Below are 20,330 nucleotides of genomic sequence, written 5' to 3'. Positions count from 1 at the left end.
GAGAATCTATAAGGAAATTCTTTTGTATTCCGTTATGTACAATCTATAATTTTTAAAACTATTCATTTAAATTACGTGAAATTTGTTCTTTAGGAGAACGCATACCTATTATATTTAATTCTTTTCAGTTTATAGAGCCTGATACAAAAGGAGACATATAAACTGCAGGTCGTAACGTTGATAAAAATGTTTTAAGCCGTCTTTGTACTTCTGTGAATTATAAATTATATATAATAAAGTAGAAAAGAATTTTATACTATATAGAATAATAAATTGATTTCAAGAACTATATCGGTCAAGACATTGAAAATTAAAAATTAATAAATGTTTAGTAGTATATATATACACTTTATAGTATTATATAGTTTATTATAAATAATAAATAGTATACAATAAAATCTCCTTAATTCTCAAATATTGTTTTTTATAAAGCTGTATCAGATTTGGCATCCCCACATAATTATTCCAGCCTAAAAGAAATAGAAAATGTCGTAAACCCAGTGCGTCATCCTCTTCAGCGCCATAACGAATTTCAAAAAATTCATGAGATCGAATTTATTCTAGAGTCAGTTTCCCTCAAATTTTACGCGAGAAGAAGTAGATTCATCGTTGATGAAATAAAAGCATCGCAATTTGCATGATCAATGACAATCTCGAGGGCTCCGTGGCACGAACGATGGTTTGAGCGTACGGTAGCCGTCTTTGGAGCACAAATTGCTCGATTTTCTCGGCTTCACCTTTGACAAATCTTCGCCGTACCATTGATTTAAGAAGGCGTCGTGGTTCCGTCGTGCCAACCCAGAAGGCGGCTTCTCTCTCAGCTGATTCGATCTCGTTTCTGGTTTCTCCGTTTCATCCGTCTTTTTTCATTGGCCTTTCTGTTCCTTTTTCCTCGCGATCCATCGCGTATAACGTTGCCGCTGTTGCTCGCGTCCCTCTCGAGTCACAATTCCCATAACCGATTTACGCATTCAAATGCAACTACTGTTACCGGGAATTTTTTTGATACATTTAAATCTGTATTGCAGCTAAATATCGATACGTGAATTTTGTATTAAAGAGTGTTGGCGATGGTATGAAGTTACTGGTTTTTTTGGAGCTCTTGTTTTTGTCAAATGATTATGTGTATTAAATCGTTCGATGTTATGTTGACAGTCTCGAGAAAGTGCAATTGAAAGAATATAAAAATCCGAGAAAAGAATAATTGTAGGACTTCTTGGATACAAAGGTTGTAGAAGAAATAGTTTTAATTTTTAATTTAAGCACACACCAAATCACTTCTATTATTCTCTTTAATATATCTTTATACAAGCTGTCAACAGACTCCGTTTTTATTTTTCAACTCTTCGGCTGTCGTTTGTTCCACAGACCTGTGTCAAACAGCTCGCAGGGAGTTCGATCCCTTTTGCACAGATCGCTAATAGATGGCAACTCGTATTTGAATGCCTAAACTCGGCTCTTTCCTCGCAATAATATTTTAGGAGGTATTTTTTATTTATTGATTGCAGAAATTCTAATGTTTTTATTATAGACAATTTATCAAACTAATGGTATAATATAAAAAATATAACGATATAAATGAAATCAGGGTCATCAAACACCAAAGTAGACCGATAAAGTTAGCCCGAGGATATTAGCAACCTATACCCTGACTACTAGACGCAGAGTAGTCTCAATTACTAGCAATATCTATCAGAATACATTCAAAGGGAACCAAAATATCATAATCAATACGATTTACGCGCAACGTATCGTTAACTCGATCAGTAACGTTACTCAAATGTATTTCGTTCCTCCCGCGCCGTAGAGGACATCTCCTTATCGCCCAGAGACCTACGTAATGCTGAATTTGATCGTAAATCTGCCATTGGCTGGAAAAAATCGCAGGAATGTGATCTTCGAGGCGGTGAGTAGTTCCAGGGTCGTTATCAGGACGAGTGCACCTGGTATCCTTGTTCCTGCCGCGGATTCCCAGGAGACCTCCATCCGATGTTTACGAGGGATCGCGGTTGTCGTAAGTAGGCACTTCGGCTTCCCTCTTTTCTCTCTTCCTTTCTGCTCTGTCTGGCTGCGGCCGTAAGTAGGCATCGCTGAGGTTCTCATGGTAGCCGGAACAGATCCTCTCGAGATCCTTTCCAGAGGCTTAAGGTCGACCGCGTACACGTCCGTTCGTTCCCGACCAGCCTCCTTCGAATGTCAAAGTTCATCAACATTCGTGTCAAAAGCCTCGAGCGTACACCCTTTTTCATCGTTACGATTTTACGAGCCTCGACGTCTTCGGGAGTGGGTTCTTCGCAAGGCTCGCTCGGTGGTCCCCCGAGTCGCACCTGCTGGGCGACACGTCGATCACGATCGTTCCATCGATACGCGATGAGACTGATTCTCTCAAACGTGATCGAAATCAGAGTGCAGGATTTTTCGGTACTCTGAACGTGAAAATGTTTGAGTTGGTAATCGATGAGGCCTTTGTAGCGACTAGTGTGAATATTAAATCGGTATTGCAGCTAAATATCGATACGTGAATTTTGTATTAAAGAGTTTTAGCGATGGTACGAAGTTATTGATTTTTTGGAGCACTAGGTTTCAATAAGTATTGTGCATTACTTTTCTTAACAAAAGTTTCGAAAAAGCATTTTCGAAGGTCACTTTATTAGGAACTCTACGTAATCCGATATATTGTTAAAAAAAATATTGCATTCCATTTAAAAGAACAAATTTGACCTTAAAATCTCCAAAACTCTCTATTTGTAGAGGGAACAAATGCACTGCCTAATGTACCCCTTTAAATCATTCAATTTTTGTATAAAATGATTCTTGCAATGCATAAGTATTGCATAAGTATTGCAAGTAGAAGTTAATCAAAGTGTGCGCGTTATGTGTATGCCATCAGGCATGCAGGCTGTATGCGCCTGAAATTTTTTAAACAATTTTAAACTAATACAAAATTAGTTACAATATTTAAATTCGATGCTATCTAGGCATCTTAAAAATTTAATCTGATCACACTCGTGCCCTGAACAGAGCATTGTAGCGGCGCGAGCTTTCTCTCACCCTGGCATTGAAATCACCAGCTTCTCGCGCATAAATATCGCTTCGCTCTCTCGATGCAATTCTGTTATGGAATCGAATGTTTGCATTCGAATTTCGCCGAAGGCACACAAATTCCCAATTTAATTTTGCAACTTAACGAAGCACGATTAAAGTAACATTTTTAAACGAATCTTCTTTTTGGTTTCAATTTTGTTTGATTTGCAACGGAACGACACCGATACGTATTGGAAGAAGATAATAATAATAATAATAATAATAATAATAACAATAATCATAGCTTCATTTAGATGCAGCACGAAGGAATTAAGCTGCGATTGTTTATCGAAAAAAAAATTGAGGTATAAATCTTGCCCCATATAAATTCGAAGGACGCAAAAACGAAACCATAGAATCCAGCTAACAGTAAGTACTATCCGATAATACACTGTTGCAAAATGCGAGAACGTTGAACCCATCGGATTTGTCCACCTTAATTTGCATACCAGATCTCGGATTTACGCGCAACGAATTTTTTTTCGCCACGGCAGCGAATAAATCACGACCCGAAGGGTAAATTAAATCGCATGGTCGGGGGAGGGATGGTTCGGGTAGGGGCGATGAGGCGCGTTGGATCTCACCGGCGGACGATTCTTTAAATAAAATGAAGGTAACGGACGGTACCTGGGCGCTAAATACCGAAATTACATCCCTCGAATGGCGGCGTGTCCGAAATTTCAGCGATGCCCTTCGCGAAAATAACTATGCGTGTCGAGCAGCAATCCCTTTCCCACAGGATCGTTCGTTACTCTTCTGGATCGTGCTCGACGGCGGGAAAAAGGGCAACACCGAGAAAAAGAGAGGCGGAAGGAAAGGGGGCCGAAAAGAATTCTACCTCCGTAGTCACGAAACGATTACAGGTTCGACCGCCAACTTCGAACTTCGATGCGAACGACCTCTCCGACGGCCCTGCTTTCCTTTTCTAATTCCCCTTTCTCTCTTTCTCTCTTTACGCCCTTTTCCCTCCCTCTTTCCCACTCTGGTGCCCGTTCTTTCGCTCTCTTTCTCTTTCTTATTTTGTCGTTGCACACGTATGTACCCACACGCGACCACGCACACGTCACGTTTCCTCGGTATTCGCGAAACCAGTTCACGTGCCGTGATATTCGACGTGATCGCCGCGAAGCGTGATCTTGATCTTTGCGCACGGCCGCGGGCGCAATAAATTTGACCCCCATCGATCTCCGTGTGGCACCGTCGAGACGCGAGCCTCGACGGATTTGGCAGCGATCTAGGTTCACCCGCTACCGGCTATTTTCCTAGGGGATAGTTTCCCGATTTTTGGCAACTTCGTACATTTTTATGTATACGTTGACGGTCACGTATCTTGTTGTTTGTTTGGCGTTTATTAAAAAAAAATAAACAGATACGGACTTTAAACCTGTGTAAGTCTATTAGTCCTCGATACAAATAATACAAAAATAGAAATATTTACGTTGCTACATATAATACTTAATAGTAGAAGTCATCTTAGCCTAAGTGTATTTCTTTATACTGGATATGATTTTATTCTAAGTGTAGTATGTCTGTATAAATTTCTGTGTTTATTGTATTGTTGGTGTCCTTTCGTGATTCAGTCACGTATCTTTAAGGGGAGAAACCACATTAGAAGTCCAAGTATTAAGTGTTTCTTGGGATATTTCTTTTTTTTTTTTTTTTTGTGAAAGAATTTGTGATGTTTTTATAACTTTGAGAATATTTTAGGTGTTTTAAGGTACATTTGGTAATTTTTTCATTTGCGTAAACCTCTTTTTATAGAAAATGTATTAACCACCTTCGTTTTAATCCTTGTGTTAATAAACAAGAAAGTCACGGTTGGTTGATTAATTAATATTTGTTATTTCATGAATGGACTGTTTGACTAAATCTTTATTTTAAAGCGTAAATCGATGCAAAAATGTCCACAGATTGGAGATTAGAAACGGCTCTACGATATTTTTATAAAAACACATAATAAATTACTTATCAAATATGGAGATAGATACCCGAGTACTCAGTTATCAACACAAGGGTTAAAAAGTATCGTTTGAGCTTTCGAAAGGAAGTCGGGTGTCGTATAAACGATTTCGTAATAGATTTTCAGCGTGTGAAGACGCAGCGTTGGGTTCGGTATGCGAGTTCCTCGTAGCCCCGTTATCCTTTTTCAATGAAACTGGTTTTTTCACTTTTACAATCGCTGCGGCGGGATCGAGGTGGCACAGGAAGCGGTCCGTGTAAATACGTGTAAATAATTTATCGACATAAGAGCGCGTCACGCTGCCGTCGCCGATATATCTCATTCACGGCCATCGTGTAATTAATGTCTTCGTGCCAGTTCGCATTACATCGGCATGCCACCGCGCCGACCGTGTTAAAATAAAGCGATTCTTCATCCTTTAATAAAAAATGTCACCCAATTTCTCAAACCATCCTTGAAGAGGCGAGTACGATGCTCCTTTGAGGCGTTGCTTTGCACGAAACAGTGTTGAGAAAAGTAACAAATTTAAACGCATTTTCTCCTTTACCCCGCATACTGTTTGGCTGCCAAAAGTTTCCTGTTACAATTTATTATGATACATTGCCGAGTTAACACTTTGCCGCACATTTCTCGAGTCGCCGCAAATCGCTTGACTGTTACTTAATTATGTTTGGTATCATAGCTGTTTAATCTGTTATATAAGTATAGTGCAGAGGCGCTGAATCAATTAGGTCGTTAATGTGTTTCACTCTAATTTTCACACATTTTTCGCGCAGGGGCTTAATTAAATTGACCTTAATTATGCTTTATATAGTCTAATTTTTTTCAATTCAGCGGGGACTCAGAAGAAGCTTTTTAATTCAGATAAATGCACATAAATTAAGCACCTCATTTTTTTATTATATTTTATTTTATTCTTATATTATCTTATTTATATTTATTTTGTTTTGAGTCTCATTGTTTGTAAATCATAGTGTATCAAATAGAATTTATTCGTACAAAGGATTATCAATTTAAATATTTAGTACAAGGAAAGAATACCTGTTTATACTTGGATTGTTATAAAAAAAAAAAATTGCTTTTCATATATAACATCACAGATACTTAGAATGTACTCGAAATACGATTCCTTTTTAGAAATGCAGATGGAATGAAATCGAAAACTGTAGCTTGTAAGTCGAGAACAACAATCACTTCGTATTTGCATCGTTATTAAAAAAGGCGTAGACACATAACGTCAGAGGTGCTTCAATTATACTCGAAATAAGATTCCTTTTTAGAAATGCAAGGCAGGTGAGATCAGATTTAAAACTGTAGCCCGTGACACGAGAACAACAGTCTACGGGATGACAAGGGTCTAGGTACTTGGTCATAAGTTCTGACCTCACCTATGCATCTCATTTTGTAACCAAAGTCACGTACTACAAGCCACCTACGCGCCCATTCATAAGAATCCTTTCGTCTTGAGAAACTCCACGAACTAATTCCAAACGCCACGCGATGGAAAAATTACTTTCGCTTCAGCTGTGAACTAGGTGTAAGTTGTTTCGCTCGTTGAGGCCGTTATAGAATAAAAGTAATCTTCGATGCATCGGAGTGGAGCAGGAGTTAAGATTCGAAAGTTAGCGTGACTGTGCATGCGTTGGAAAATTGTCGTTGGTGGAAATTCTGTTTCGTTTTTTAACTGGTTTTCGTTGGAACTTGGTTGGAAGGTGTCATTCCCTTCAAGAATACTTGTTAGGGTCACTTAATCATATTTTTATTAGTATCGCACGTATTATATTTTGACGTGTCGGAATATTAAATTTTATTTTTCTGGGGCACGTTAGCCTGTTTAGATGAAAATGTGGTGAGATTGAGAACGAATAAGAAGAAATATAATTTAGATTGTTTCTAGGAATGGGTTATTAGACTGCGGAAGTTCATGCATTAAATATGAAAGAATGTATGGGTATTTGCACAAATTCAAAAATATATCAAATATCAACAATAAAATATGTTACATGGTTTAGAAGATAAAAGATACTTTCATTTTTTCATTTCTTCATCTGTATATATAGAAATATGAATTTGCATAAACATTCGCAGGCTAATTTATGAAAAAAAATAATCTAGAAAAGGAAAAAAACGGTGGATATGGTGTATTATTAATGTAAATTGTCTGAAAGTTGTATATATTAAAAGATAATACAACGGGTATGAAAGATTTAAACCAATACATCGCTAAAAAACTAAATATTATTGTATTTACTGTCTAAAAGAATCACTAAATGAAAGAATAAGAAATTTAGTGTAAACATTTTTTAATACAGCTTTGTAACTGCATCAAGATGTTTAAAAGGTGTCATAAAAAAAACACGTTACATATTTTACATCGACTCATAAAAGGAGAAACTGGATAGGGAAGCGATTAAAGAGTTTTATACTTTTTTTTTTATATTCTGATCTCGATCAGCAGTGAATTGTCCTGTTAGCTCGAGGATTTTAGTATCGTCAGGAATTTTGGAACACGTATTTCTCCTTTAAATTAACATCTTCGCTTACATTAGAGACGTTGGGATTCTCAATATTCCATAGCACTTTTTCATTCTATAGGTGTTCTTTAAATAATTTATATGCTATGTTGGAAGCATGCTATCCGAGTAACATGTATATATAATTTGTAACCAGTTGCAAAAGAATGTTGCTAGACATTCTAGAATATCTTTTGTTTCATTTCTTCCAGATTATTGTAAAATTTATGATACTTCGATAAGATAGGTTGAGTGTAAAATACGACGAGTCGAATAATTTCGACATTTTCATTCATTATTCAGGCTAAGTAGAATTGCATTTTGATAAGGTTAAGAATTGGAATGCAACGTCAATGAAAATTTAAATTCAACGAAGGAATTTCGCGTCTGCTTGCTTCTACCGCTGAATAAGTCTCTCTTTTCGTTAAAATATAATATAGAGACCAAAATGATTATTAATCAACTTATTATTTCCATAACCATGTGCTAAACTGTTTTCAACGGGTATCTCAAACACTTACCTCCGATCAGTTTTATTATTTCTGCGTATTTTAAGTTTCTTGATATTCCTTCTCTCGACGTGTCGACTGCTTTACCTTTCTAACATCTCTGTTATCCTAACGATGCGTTTCAAGTTTTTGCCTCGAATCACGTTTCCCGAGACAATGATTCATTTAACAGAAAGAAACACGTTTCACATTGTCGAGTTATTTCGGATCATGGAACAGACAAGAGTGCTTGCTCGGTGCTGTTGGATAGGTCATAACTCCAGTTGACACATCGCGCTAGGGATGGACCAGAGACCAGACAATTAATCAGGAGCTCGCTTAATTAAAGAGGGTCTTCGCGCTTCAGACGCGAGAGCTCCACTTTCGGAACCATGACACTGCGAGTGCACTTCGTTTCTCGGGTGTCACGGACGCAATTTTGATCCACTCGGCTGGCCTTTCCACCGTCCTCTTCAGGAGAGACTTCAGCGACGTTATTTTTAAGCTACTCTGTCGTCTAGCTGGTTAGGACCGCGTCTACGCAAGGATTCCAACGCATAGTGGCACGACTCCTCGAAAAGCTGGCCAAAAAACGATAAAGTCTTTGGATTTTAGGGATACATCCTAGAGAAGCTTTCTTGGGGATTAAACAAAGAAAAATTATAAGTGGTACAACAATAATTTACAACAAGAATAATTACAAGAATAATTTTGTATATTATAATACGTACCTTAAAAGGTCAATAAACTGTAGGAACTACATATACAGTGTAGCTCATAAGGATTAATATTCAAAAAATTAAGTTTTAATGAAGGAAGTATTTCTAGCAATTGCAACCATTCTGCAACTTTCTGTATTCCTTCGTATAATATTCATAAAATTCAACATTGACGAGGGCAAACGTGTCTAAAAATTATTCTAGAAATTGCTATCACTCTACGACTTCCAAGAGTAATATTGATTAAATTCAATAAAATCAACAAGCATTGTGCAACGTATTCTCTATCGCCACCGATCCACCCACGATACGTTTTCATGGTATAGTGGAGTCCCATCGTCATCGTCTACGTGACCAATTTATCGAAAAATATCGTGCCTCGCACACTCGGCTGCGTTATTGGGACGGCTATTACCGCGACATAGAGCTAATTTACGAAAGTAATTAAGCGAGCATCGCAGTCTGAAAGCGCGAGCTGCCGCGCAACTATGCCATGAAAACAAAGTCTCGATATGCCTCGGTATACTTTCGACGATCTTGGACCGCGTGCGCGAGACTGTTGCGAATAAATGTGCTTTCAGTTTCCCATCCGTAGCTGGAGGACACGTACACGACGAGCGACGATGATTCTTCAGCGAGTTTGAACAAAATCCACCGACCAGACACTACCACGCGATCGAATCGATTAGGCGTAAGAGAACGAGAATATTTTGGGTGAAAAAAAAAACAAATAAAATGGCGCTGACGCCGTCGCGTTGTCGCGGCGATTGCGAAAATCTTAGCGAGGAGGTCGCGAATCAAGACGAGGTGGCAAACGGTGGTAATTTCGAGCCACTGAGCGACTCCTGCGGCGAGAGCGACATGGAGGGCCTCGATCTCTCTCTGTTCGAGCCTCAGGTCGACGTTGCTTCCTGGTGCGACTCCCGGATTCACGCCGGCACTCTTCATATCCTGGTCCATTACTGCGGTAAGCTCTGATATTTTTCACCGCGCTCCGTTTCAGCGAAATCCTTCCCAAGCAGATTAAGAATCACGATGATTGCGACCCTTCCTATCCTGCGAAACGTAACGATGAGTTCTTGCCACCGGGATCTCTGAAATTCTACCTTCTCTTTCATTTTTTTTTCCTTTTAATTTTCGTCGCTTACAGCTTGTTCTCGCTGCGTTCGTTACGGCGAAAACGAACGACAATGTTGGCAAACGGTCGATTTTGGAATTCCGAGGAGATACATTTGCAGCGTGGATACATGTGCATCTTGAGACAGGGTATCTCAAACTTTGATTCATCTTGGAGTAGAAGTTGGAGTAAACTCTTTCCGTGATTTTTAAAGTGGTTAAAATCTTAATTTCAGTTAAATAGACTCTGTTCACTGAATGTTGGAAGGAATGTTTAACAGAGGTTGCATTTGCGCGTGGGACTCGTCAGAGAACATTTTGCAAGATAAATTCATTTTCCCGCGTCAAAGGTAACTCGATAAATAGAATTTTTCAGGATAAATTCGATTGTCACTGATAAAAGAATTCGATAAGCGAATGAGACTTGGGAGATTCAATTATATCGCGACGAGAGCGGTTGATAAGTACGTGAGATTCACGAAGGAATTTTCTTGGAAACAAGTTTATTTCGTCGTGTTGAAAGAATTTAAACTCTGGATGACGCTGATGATTATTCGGTACAGGATTTATTTTAAAACAATCTAAATAAACTCCAATAAACTTTATTCATATTTTACCAACATAATTAATTGAAATGAAATATTTTACAAACATAACACGATGAGCAAATCCTTTGGCATATTTTATATCGTCCTGAGTTTAATAAATTGAAATAGATAGTGCAAATGCAAACACGAGTGTCACAAGCTTACTCGTGACCGGTCAACAATGTGTTAAGGCTTTTGTAGATGATTAATTCTATGGCGAGATAGTTAACATTCACCCTAGATAGTCGAACGCTACTACAGGGACAGCATCAAGAAACTAAAGAGAAAGCCAAAGACGATGGGTGAAAGGTGGTAAAACAGGACAACTGAAGTTTCATAAATTAACCGTAAATAAGTAATACGATACAGGTTTGGTATACTTAAAAAGGTGTTTATGGTACCGAGTGCAGGCTTTGAACTGAATTTTCATGTGTTCAAGTGTCCTCAGAAAAATGGGACACATCAGCGGACAGTTATTGTGACACACTTTGCTTTGCGAAGAAATGCATGTGCGAAAGTATCGACTACCGTCGATTAACTGTTGCGATAAGTCGTAGAAATGCATACAAGAAACGTGAACCTTGGTGTCCCGTATGTTTCGATATCGTAGTCGATAAAACCTGAGTCGAATGAAAATTAATTATTATTATTATTGTTAATTCGATCAAGTCAGATACGACTGCTATTTTTACATCGCACTGTTACCGTGCTCTCTGAAAGATAACGAATGTCTGTTATTAAAATTAATTTGAATGTACACTATTTAATTCAATTACAAAATTATCTTATATACTTGGATCACCAAGTACCATTGCAATCCTAATATCTGTATATTTGCATAGAATATTAATTTTAATACTTCATACGTAATGTTTTCCAACTCCATGTAAGTTATATACATATATGTTTGCACTTCCTTGTCTGCCGCTAATGAATTAAAAATGGTTTTCAAAAGAGGATTTAGGATTTTCGATTTGCGTAACTCGTACAGTCTATTATTTATGTTTATATTGGTATCTTAACACGACTACGCTGATAAGCGTACTTTATTATTCGAAAATAAAATCTTAAACCACCTTCTGGGAGTTTACACAAAAGTTGGATAACCTAACGTGGATAATATTAAAATTAACAATCAATGCCAATATACAAATCTTTGAATGACGAAAAATACATTAGAAATATAGAATGCTAGTATTTCATATCAAAGAGGATCGAAGTAATTAATTATGTTTAAGTTTATAGAAATACTAGGTTCGTTAACACGTTGACTGCCACGTCACCCATGCATGGGTGACAGAACTCTTCACTAGGAATTTAAAAAACTTATTCTGAAGATGAAGTGTCAAAGAAAATAAATCTGGATAACTGAATTCTGATGTTGTAACCACAAATACCGTGGCAGATCTTGGATTGTGTAGTTTCAAATTCTTTTTCAATGAAATTTTAGTCATATAAACATTTTCACCAAAATTAGCGTGGCGCTCAACGTGTTAAGGTTGATTTAACTATCACCGACGTCTCATTTATGTATCAATTTACAAACAATCCAGTCAACTTTATTTTAAAATTACCATAACAAAAATCGTTTGTCTGTACGCATATATGTACATCTCAGAAATTTTCTTCCTTTTTGGAGGAATCTTTCAATAGATTTGCAGACCACTGGATTAAAGCGATATCTTGGCGCCACCGCAGGGCAGAGGGACGATCGCAAACGCGTGCTCACCTGCAAACTATCTGCGCTCTCGGTGCACTTGCACAATTATTCCAGAGCCACAGGGCCAATTGGCATTAACATACAATGCGGCCTGTGGCTGATACGCGTTCGCAGACGAGTATCCTCGACCGTGATTCACCGACGCGAATTAATCTCCCGCGTTAAATGAAAAGTCGAAGACCTACACGCGCCATCGCGTGGGTACTGCGAGACCGAGCGAAATTCATATCTGAACAAATTGTTCGAATAACTGTTAAACGATGCATCATTTTTGATCCGTCACTCACGAATAAAAATACAAAGAATTACATATACAGGATGTCTCCACCTCTTGCATTTTAAATATCCCACGTGTTTTTCGCGATAGAAAAAAATGTTAGAGGAAACCATTATTTGGTTTGAAGGGGGCGTACTGTAACAGACGAAAAGATAATCTCAAGGTCATATTTTCCGAGATTTCAAAGTCATCAGTGTCTTTTTTTTTTAATGGGGATGTTATATATCCGTTATTGTAATATCGTAGCTGATAAAAATACAAATTCAAATATATATAATATATCGACCCTTAGATGACTTTTCGACAGCTATGTGAACCTGGCAACCGACTTTTCAAAAATAAATTTTTTTTATAGAAAATGATAGTATTTCATTTGTACTTGACTGTACCACCAATAGTTTCGTTTGTACCTTCATCAATTAATAATTAAAAAAAAATTTTTTAAATAGTCAGCACCCGACATTGAGATTTTTGAAATCTGTTTTCTCCCTATTCTTTAGAATCGTTTGTACCCGTTTGTGCCGTTTTTTGTTTCGTTTGTACCTCAATACTTTAACTATTATAATTTAACCGTATCAGCAATTGTTTGTAAAATTTAAACTATTGTACAAACGATTCTAAAGAATAGGAAAAAGACAGATTTCAAAAATCTCAATGTCGGGTGCTGACTATTTTTTTAATGTTTTTTAATTATTAATCGATGAAGGTACAAACGAAACTATTGATGGTACAATCGAGTACAAACGACATACTATCATTCTCTGTACAAAAAAATTAATTTTTGAAAAGTCGGGTGCCAGGTTCACAGAGTCCTTTTCGACGAGTTATTTCTGCGGAATCAATAAGTGTACAAGAACGTCATGTCTCTAGTAGAGACTCTACTAGTGAGTAATAAAGCCCGTTATCGCCCCGATCTGTCCTCCCTGGTGCATAAAACTTACCAGTCATACCTGACATCGATCGGCGTGCACTAAGAATCAGCAAAAAGACCCATCGCTATGGCCACGGTTTGAATTAAATCGCCGTGACTCCGAAGCGTCATATCGTCAGTCGCATAAAAATGTCTCGCAACGAAACGCCAGTGGTCCGTGTTCCGAGCGTGACAAGATAATTCCCTCGCATTAGCCGGGCCCCGTAATTCACGCGCTATTCGTATCACTTCACTACCGCATACTCGTGCCTGTTGGCACAAGAAAAAGGTATACGCGCTTGCACGAGCCCGCGAACGAATGCAAAAGAAAAGGTTCCATGTGATCGATTCGCGGTGGGGACCAATTAAATCGTGATTCAGCGTGGATGCAATGCCGGCAGAGATGCCGTACGCAGATACAATCTTCCACAGTCGCAATAAATCGATGTAGGTAAATGAGTCGCGTCCTTTCCGCCACGGTTCGTCCTCCTTTCTCGTTTCTTTACCCCAGTGATGCTTAACCACCGTGCATCGGCACACTATCGTCGAGTCGGTTGCTCTGTCCAGCGAATGCTTGCCAGTGGATCGACCGGAAGCTTTTGCTTTTAAAAATATAGCTTAGAATGGGTGGTTACCTATTTTTCATGGAAGTAGTGCGAGGAGAATGGCAAAAGGATGGTTCGATGTTCAATGCGATCAATTTAGGAATAGATCTGACTGGTAATTTATTGGTGAGACATCGTATGGCAGGTTTCGAAGAATTGTAGATTTACAATTATTTAATATGATGCAAAAGTTATGAAAAATGGAAATGAAGTAGGAATTGCACGTGATGAAAAATTAGAAATTGGTTATTTCAAGTGCTTAATCTCTCGGGAGATAAATTATTTTATTAGAAATAAATAAAAATTCAAATTAATATTTACGTTGATATGACATCTGTCTATTTCGATATGATGTTGTTGTATTATGTTATTGGAAAATTGAACTGTAAATGCTTGTTTACACTACTAATGACTATCTCTATGCGATAATATATTAAAGATCTCAGGAACTAAACGTATACGTATGTGCCCTGAAGGGACAGTGTCCCTGAAGAGCTTGAAGTTTTCGTTTCGAACTGATTTTGATAAATAAAAATAAATCTGAAGGAGTAAAGAACAGAGTATAGTACGTATTCTTTGTGTCGATTACATTACATTTTGTTTGATGTGTAAGTTACAAGAGAATTATAAACATCTTTCCTCGAATAAATACACCGTTATCTGATATCTTATCTCTCGAAGTTAAGTCAATGATTTCCAATTTTTCGCCACGTCCACTTCCGACTTTATCTGCTTTTAACAATTTTATCATCATACTGGCAATAAATTAATTGTGAGTTTGTAATTCCCTGAAACCCAACGAATGATGTAGCAATAATTCAGGTGCAAGAACTACTCCATAATACACCATTTACCTTAACATCCGCCTTTAAATAGCACTTCAAGGGTGGTTCGAACGTCAGACTTATACAAGTACAGAAGTACACAAAACTATAATAAAAAAGTAAAACAATCGTCAAGACAACTGCGTACAGAGACTTATCAAAACTAGAATTTATCATCGAATTTCTCATTCGTGTAATTATTCAGGAATGAAAACCGTAGCCAGGTTTGTTTTACTCTAGCGGTACCGTAAGCTGAAAAAAATGAAGAATTTTCTTTTAAACTGCGCCGTGAGCTTAAAAGGATTAAGAACCACTGCGTTGGTCGCTCGCGAGTCTAACGCAAGAGGATTCGACTTTACGAGCGTGTATAGAGTATATAGAGGCCCTGGGATGCGTCGAAGGCAACGGAGGAAGGAAAAACGAGGGTAGGTCACCCGAGGCTGATTTTCACGTCTCCCAGACTCGGACGCGGCAACCCAGCCGGCTAATCGAGGAGTCGCTTCTCTTGGAAGCTACTTTTCGCTCCAAGTATTCCCTACGAACCTGTTTTGCCGCGATCGAAAGTTTGCGTTGGTGGGAAATGTTGGAAACGCGGAGATGTACGCGAGGTTAAGTCAAAATGTGGAGATAGCTCGCGCACGAAACTAAGAGATACGTTAGAAGGCTATGACAAGTAGTATTAGTCATTTCATAGAAATCTTTTCCTATTTTCTCCTTTGATCGATTAGTAAATTCGATATTCGTTGAGTTTTATGGTAATTCTTAATACATTGTACAGGAATGAATAAGAATATTATGTTTGAGTGATAATATAATGGGTGAGGCATTTCAAGGTTATCATTATGAACACTTTTTGTAATAGTAAGTACGCTAATAGAAAAATTACTTAAATTTATTAATTAAATTACCTTTAGTTATAGCTTAATAGTCGTCCTTTTCCCTTGACGTGGAACACAAAAGGACCACTTATAATTAACCACTTATAGTTCACGAGAAAAACATTCTCCGCTTAGATCAACTCCAACCATTTTAATTCGCCTGTTAAGAATACAATTTAAAAGGTTTTCGCGCCTGCGTGTATATTTGTCCATCGGTCTGTATTCAAGCAGTTTGAAATACTGATGGACGAAAAACGGCAAATTCAGAGTTATTTATTTTATTATTTTTTGTATTATATATGTTAGTACATATGGGAAGCACGGATGATAGAAAAATCACGAATTCTTTCGATCTGTTCTGCGTTCTACTTCTTAACCCGCACTGAACCGAACTGGCCTATCGATTTTTGCATTTACATACAGCTTATGTTCGTTTTTATAATATATACGTATTTTGATCGATATGAAAAGCATACATAACATTCTTTCTTTGTATAATTTAAGCCGTCCTTCTATTAGGTTGTCCCGAAAGTTTCTTTCGCGAGTTGCACTCAATTATTTTCTGTGGTCGTGTTTATATAAATAGACAATCTAATTTCATAGATACAGTAACGGAGCAAAATGAATCGCGCACAATTCAGTAATGTAACATAAAACATAAACTATTGTGCATGTATTACTTATTAAAAAAGCGAAAGAAACTTTTGGGACAACCTAATACAAGTTTTCATCATTAAAACAGTAACACGTTCTTAGCGCCCAAATTTCGAAACTGGTACGTCACGATAAAGATATTGTCGAAAAGCTACTGGCTATTTGTTCACCTTCGAGTCGACTCGTTTTACCATTAATGAACGCTGTCCTGCTTTTATAAATTACCTCGCCTCGGGAATTCATTGTTTCCCGCGGTCGAAAATCGAGGAAAAGGGTGGCTGGAGAACGGTGTTGGGCAATTTCGACGAGTAAATGAGAAAATGCATGGGGAGTACGACTCGCTGGTCGAACTCTATTAGCCCAGCTTGTATCATGACGTTCGCAGACTTCGTTTGTGATCCGACATAAAGCGTTCCACGTTATAAGTCCAGCTTTGCATGGAACGGAAGGGTCGACGTCGAAGTCAGCCGCGCGAGTAATTAAAAACGTCGGTACGATAATTATAACGGTGTTGCTGGGCTATCGTGATTTGTCTTCGGCAATGGAACGGCCTAATGGAAATCGTTGAACATTGTCAACTGTTCAAACTCGTCATGTTATAGATTTTAAATAAGAGGAACACATTTGCACATCATTAATCAATTTATTAATATAACTAGTCTTAACTCTATTTTAATAATTATCATTAAAAATGATAAGAAAAACATCTTTAAGAATTGTGTAATTTTAAAAAGAATTAAAGTTTGCTTGCCTGATAGTTCTAGTAGTAAATATAATTAGATATGTATTTTCTTATGAATAGACTGCGGATTTTATGCGTTCATGGCGTAAATAATATTAAAAATATACACAAAATGTATACAATGTATGTAGAATATATTTTATTATTTAACATAACAATATTAATATTTCGTTTTACATAAGTGTATATACCTTTTAGATATATTCAACATACATATGTCATATTCACTTTGATCACTGATATTTAAATGATATCAGCTTCATATTTAACGTGTATTATACCAATGAAAGTGAAGTACTTATGAAAGTATATTCTGCAGGTATAATTCTTAATCTGCACTCGACTGAAACCGTGTCGAGCATCTTTCATAGATCATTTCGTAGCGTAACGTTTCACGCGCGACGTATCGAATAGAAGGCATCGTTAGATGAGTTGGAGAATTTTGAATTACGCTTCCCGATGTATCTCGGCTGAGTTGAAATGACATGTAAATCGAGAAGTGGCTCACCGATACGGATGGATATTATCACGAGACCGTGTGACTTATCTAACTCTCTACTTGGAGACTATATTTCTAGATCGCGGAGTGGCAGCCACGTTCCTATTACTCTTTCCCTTCGTGACAGATATCCGATATTCCATTATCCGTGATCTAACAGTGCTGGGAATAAACCTCGGTTGACCTGAATTTTCCAATTTAACGTGCCGCGAATCGTCGCTATCTTCTAATTTAGTATTTAGTATTAATAACGTGGAAAACGCGAACCGAGCGGCTTCATGTAGATATTATTTAGATTCTATTTGTGTTCGTTTATTCAAGAACGGTGCGGTGCTTTTGGAGCATGGAAAATCAATACTTGAATCTTCTGGTCATGCCAAAATATAATAATTTACTGTTGCGTGGATTTTATTTTATGTTTTAAGAAAGGAATTATTTCTTGGTTATTTATAAGTCTATGAATTAATGATTATACGTGTTAAACAGTAAGTGGTTATATTTTCAGTACCGAATTTTAATATATTTTTGAATTAATTAATCTCGGTATATTATACATTTTTATCTTACTTTTAACTGTGTGTTAATTTCGATACAGTTTACCGTGATGCACGTATTTGCCTGAAACTGTATATTGCAATGCCACACACTTTTATTGCTTCTTAATTATAAGGGAAATAAAACTCTTTCTTTAAATAATATTTAAAATTATCTTATCTCAAACAGCAAAAATTAATAAATACATCTTTCCCATCGATAGCCATTTACATGTTCTTAATATATCATACTGTAATGTACATGAAACCTAATCTTTATGAAACATACATATTGTTGATAAATTTTTGAGAATTATGGAGTCGAAAAGAGCTTAAATGTTAAATAGGAAAGTACAGGAACTAATACCAAATAAGTGAAATCCTCGTTCGATTATGGCGTATTGTTCTCGTTTGGAGTGTCTCTGCTGCGGATCCGACTGTCGCGTATTGTCGTTGCAAGTGCAACGGGAACACACGCTCACCTAATGGAAGTGTCAGCTGCAGCTGCGGGGTTCGCGTTTCACACAGCGGGATACCATTTCGTTTAATTTCTGGATTTAATTATTTAATTATTCACTTCACGGTGTCGTTGACTCTCTTTTATCACCTATAACCACGCGCAAGCAAGAGTCATTCGGATAATTTATTTTTTTCCAACGTGCTTCGTTTAACATGCGATTCGAACATTTAATGGTATATTTTTTAATTACATTTCCACGTGAATTCCAATCCTCGGTGCTTCTAGATATTAATTCAGGTATCCGTAGAATTTTATTAGCCTCGTTTGCAATTTCTTCATCTAGGAAATCGCTCGAGCAAATAAATGCCGAAGAAATAATTACACGAAAGTAAAAATTGATGAAGTTATAGAATATTTCATGGCATTCACGTTTGGAGAATACATTCAAAAAACTTAATTATGAATACATTTTTTTATTGTGCACGTTTATCGATTGGTAATCATAGTAGTTTAGTGGTATTAAGGAATTTTTAGTGAGTTTCTTATTGTTTTCAATCGAACTTGCATACATTTTTAATGCAGACATAATGAGGTTCGTGTAACAAATTATTTTCGATCCACGACTTCCGTACAAAAGTTTTAAAATTACGAAATAGTTCCTGGAATATACAAGGTGTTTTATTTAAAATGAAGTGGTTAAATATCTCACGTGAGAATGGAATTATCAAAAAAATATATTTTTTACAAAAGTTATTTGGTAGAAAAAGAAAAATTATATGGAGTAAATAATCGTGTTGTAAGTGAAGCGGCAGAGAAAATTTGAAATACAAATGAATTTGTTTAAACGGAACCTTGTATATTTATATCCACGATAAGGTAGTATTTATTCAGAAAAATTCAACTTTCTACCAAACATCCTCTTATTAAGTATTTAACCATTCTACTTTGAAGGAAACGCCTCGTAGAATCGCGACTGAAATTTGATTAGTTTCTCTTAATTTCCTTAACCTTCAGAATTAATTAAATAATTATCTATTTGCAATTCGCAGCAGTTGCTAACAAAGTTGAGCATTTTCGCGAATTTATCAAGGTGCGAATTCGAGGGTTATTTTTCGTGTAATCCTCTGGCAGGAGGAAGGAGAAGGGCGACGAAGGTGAATCTGGCGAAACGAAGTCACGCTGCGTATTAATTATTCGAAATGAACGCCGTTCGCCGATGGCAGGTCCCCATTAAAACCAGGAAATTGTTCCAGCTTAACGTTTCGCTTGTAACGGGGATGTTTTGACTGTCCCTCGACGGGATTCCTAGTAAAACACTGTCCAGCGTTTCTTGGATTTCTGTTACGATTGGTTGCTGTAATTGACGCGAATTAATTGTCCATAAATTATTCCCTACATCTCTTCTGGAACTGGTCGTTGCCGTTCCAATATGTAATAATTATTGCGCAACCTAATTGCCTGGAAAGAAAAATAATCAACAACGTGTTACCCACGTTCCTCTCTATGCAATTAGACTCGAGCAACCTATTTCGCGACCATTTTCTACCTACGGTGCGGCATTCGCCGCAACCACGGCAAATTAAATAATGTTTCTACATTAATATTACGAACATACGTTAGATTAGGTATTGTAATTTTCATATAGGTAGCAATGTGCAATTGAACTGCTTAGAAACTTTATTTGTTACGTCCATTTAATCTTTTAGAGCTATGCGAATCTGGCATCCGACTTTCAAAAAATTAACTTTTTTCTTTTATGGA

General features: G+C 37.1%; 1 protein-coding gene across 1 annotated transcript in view; it reads left to right on the top strand.

The window, feature by feature from the left end:
• The window catches only part of LOC128881104 (uncharacterized), a 102,269-nt gene that overhangs the window by 8,252 nt on the left and 73,687 nt on the right, over positions 1–20,330 (top strand). Inside the window, exon 2 of the mRNA XM_054131839.1 lies at positions 9,346–9,731. Within this exon, the coding sequence (XP_053987814.1) occupies positions 9,500–9,731 (232 nt within the window). The 5' untranslated portion in view covers positions 9,346–9,499. The remainder of the gene's footprint in view (positions 1–9,345; positions 9,732–20,330) is intronic.

The sequence above is a fragment of the Hylaeus volcanicus genome, chromosome 8 (genome assembly GCF_026283585.1).
Source record: "Hylaeus volcanicus isolate JK05 chromosome 8, UHH_iyHylVolc1.0_haploid, whole genome shotgun sequence".
NCBI lineage: Eukaryota > Metazoa > Arthropoda > Insecta > Hymenoptera > Colletidae > Hylaeus > Hylaeus volcanicus.
This window is presented reverse-complemented; position numbering and strand designations above follow the sequence as displayed.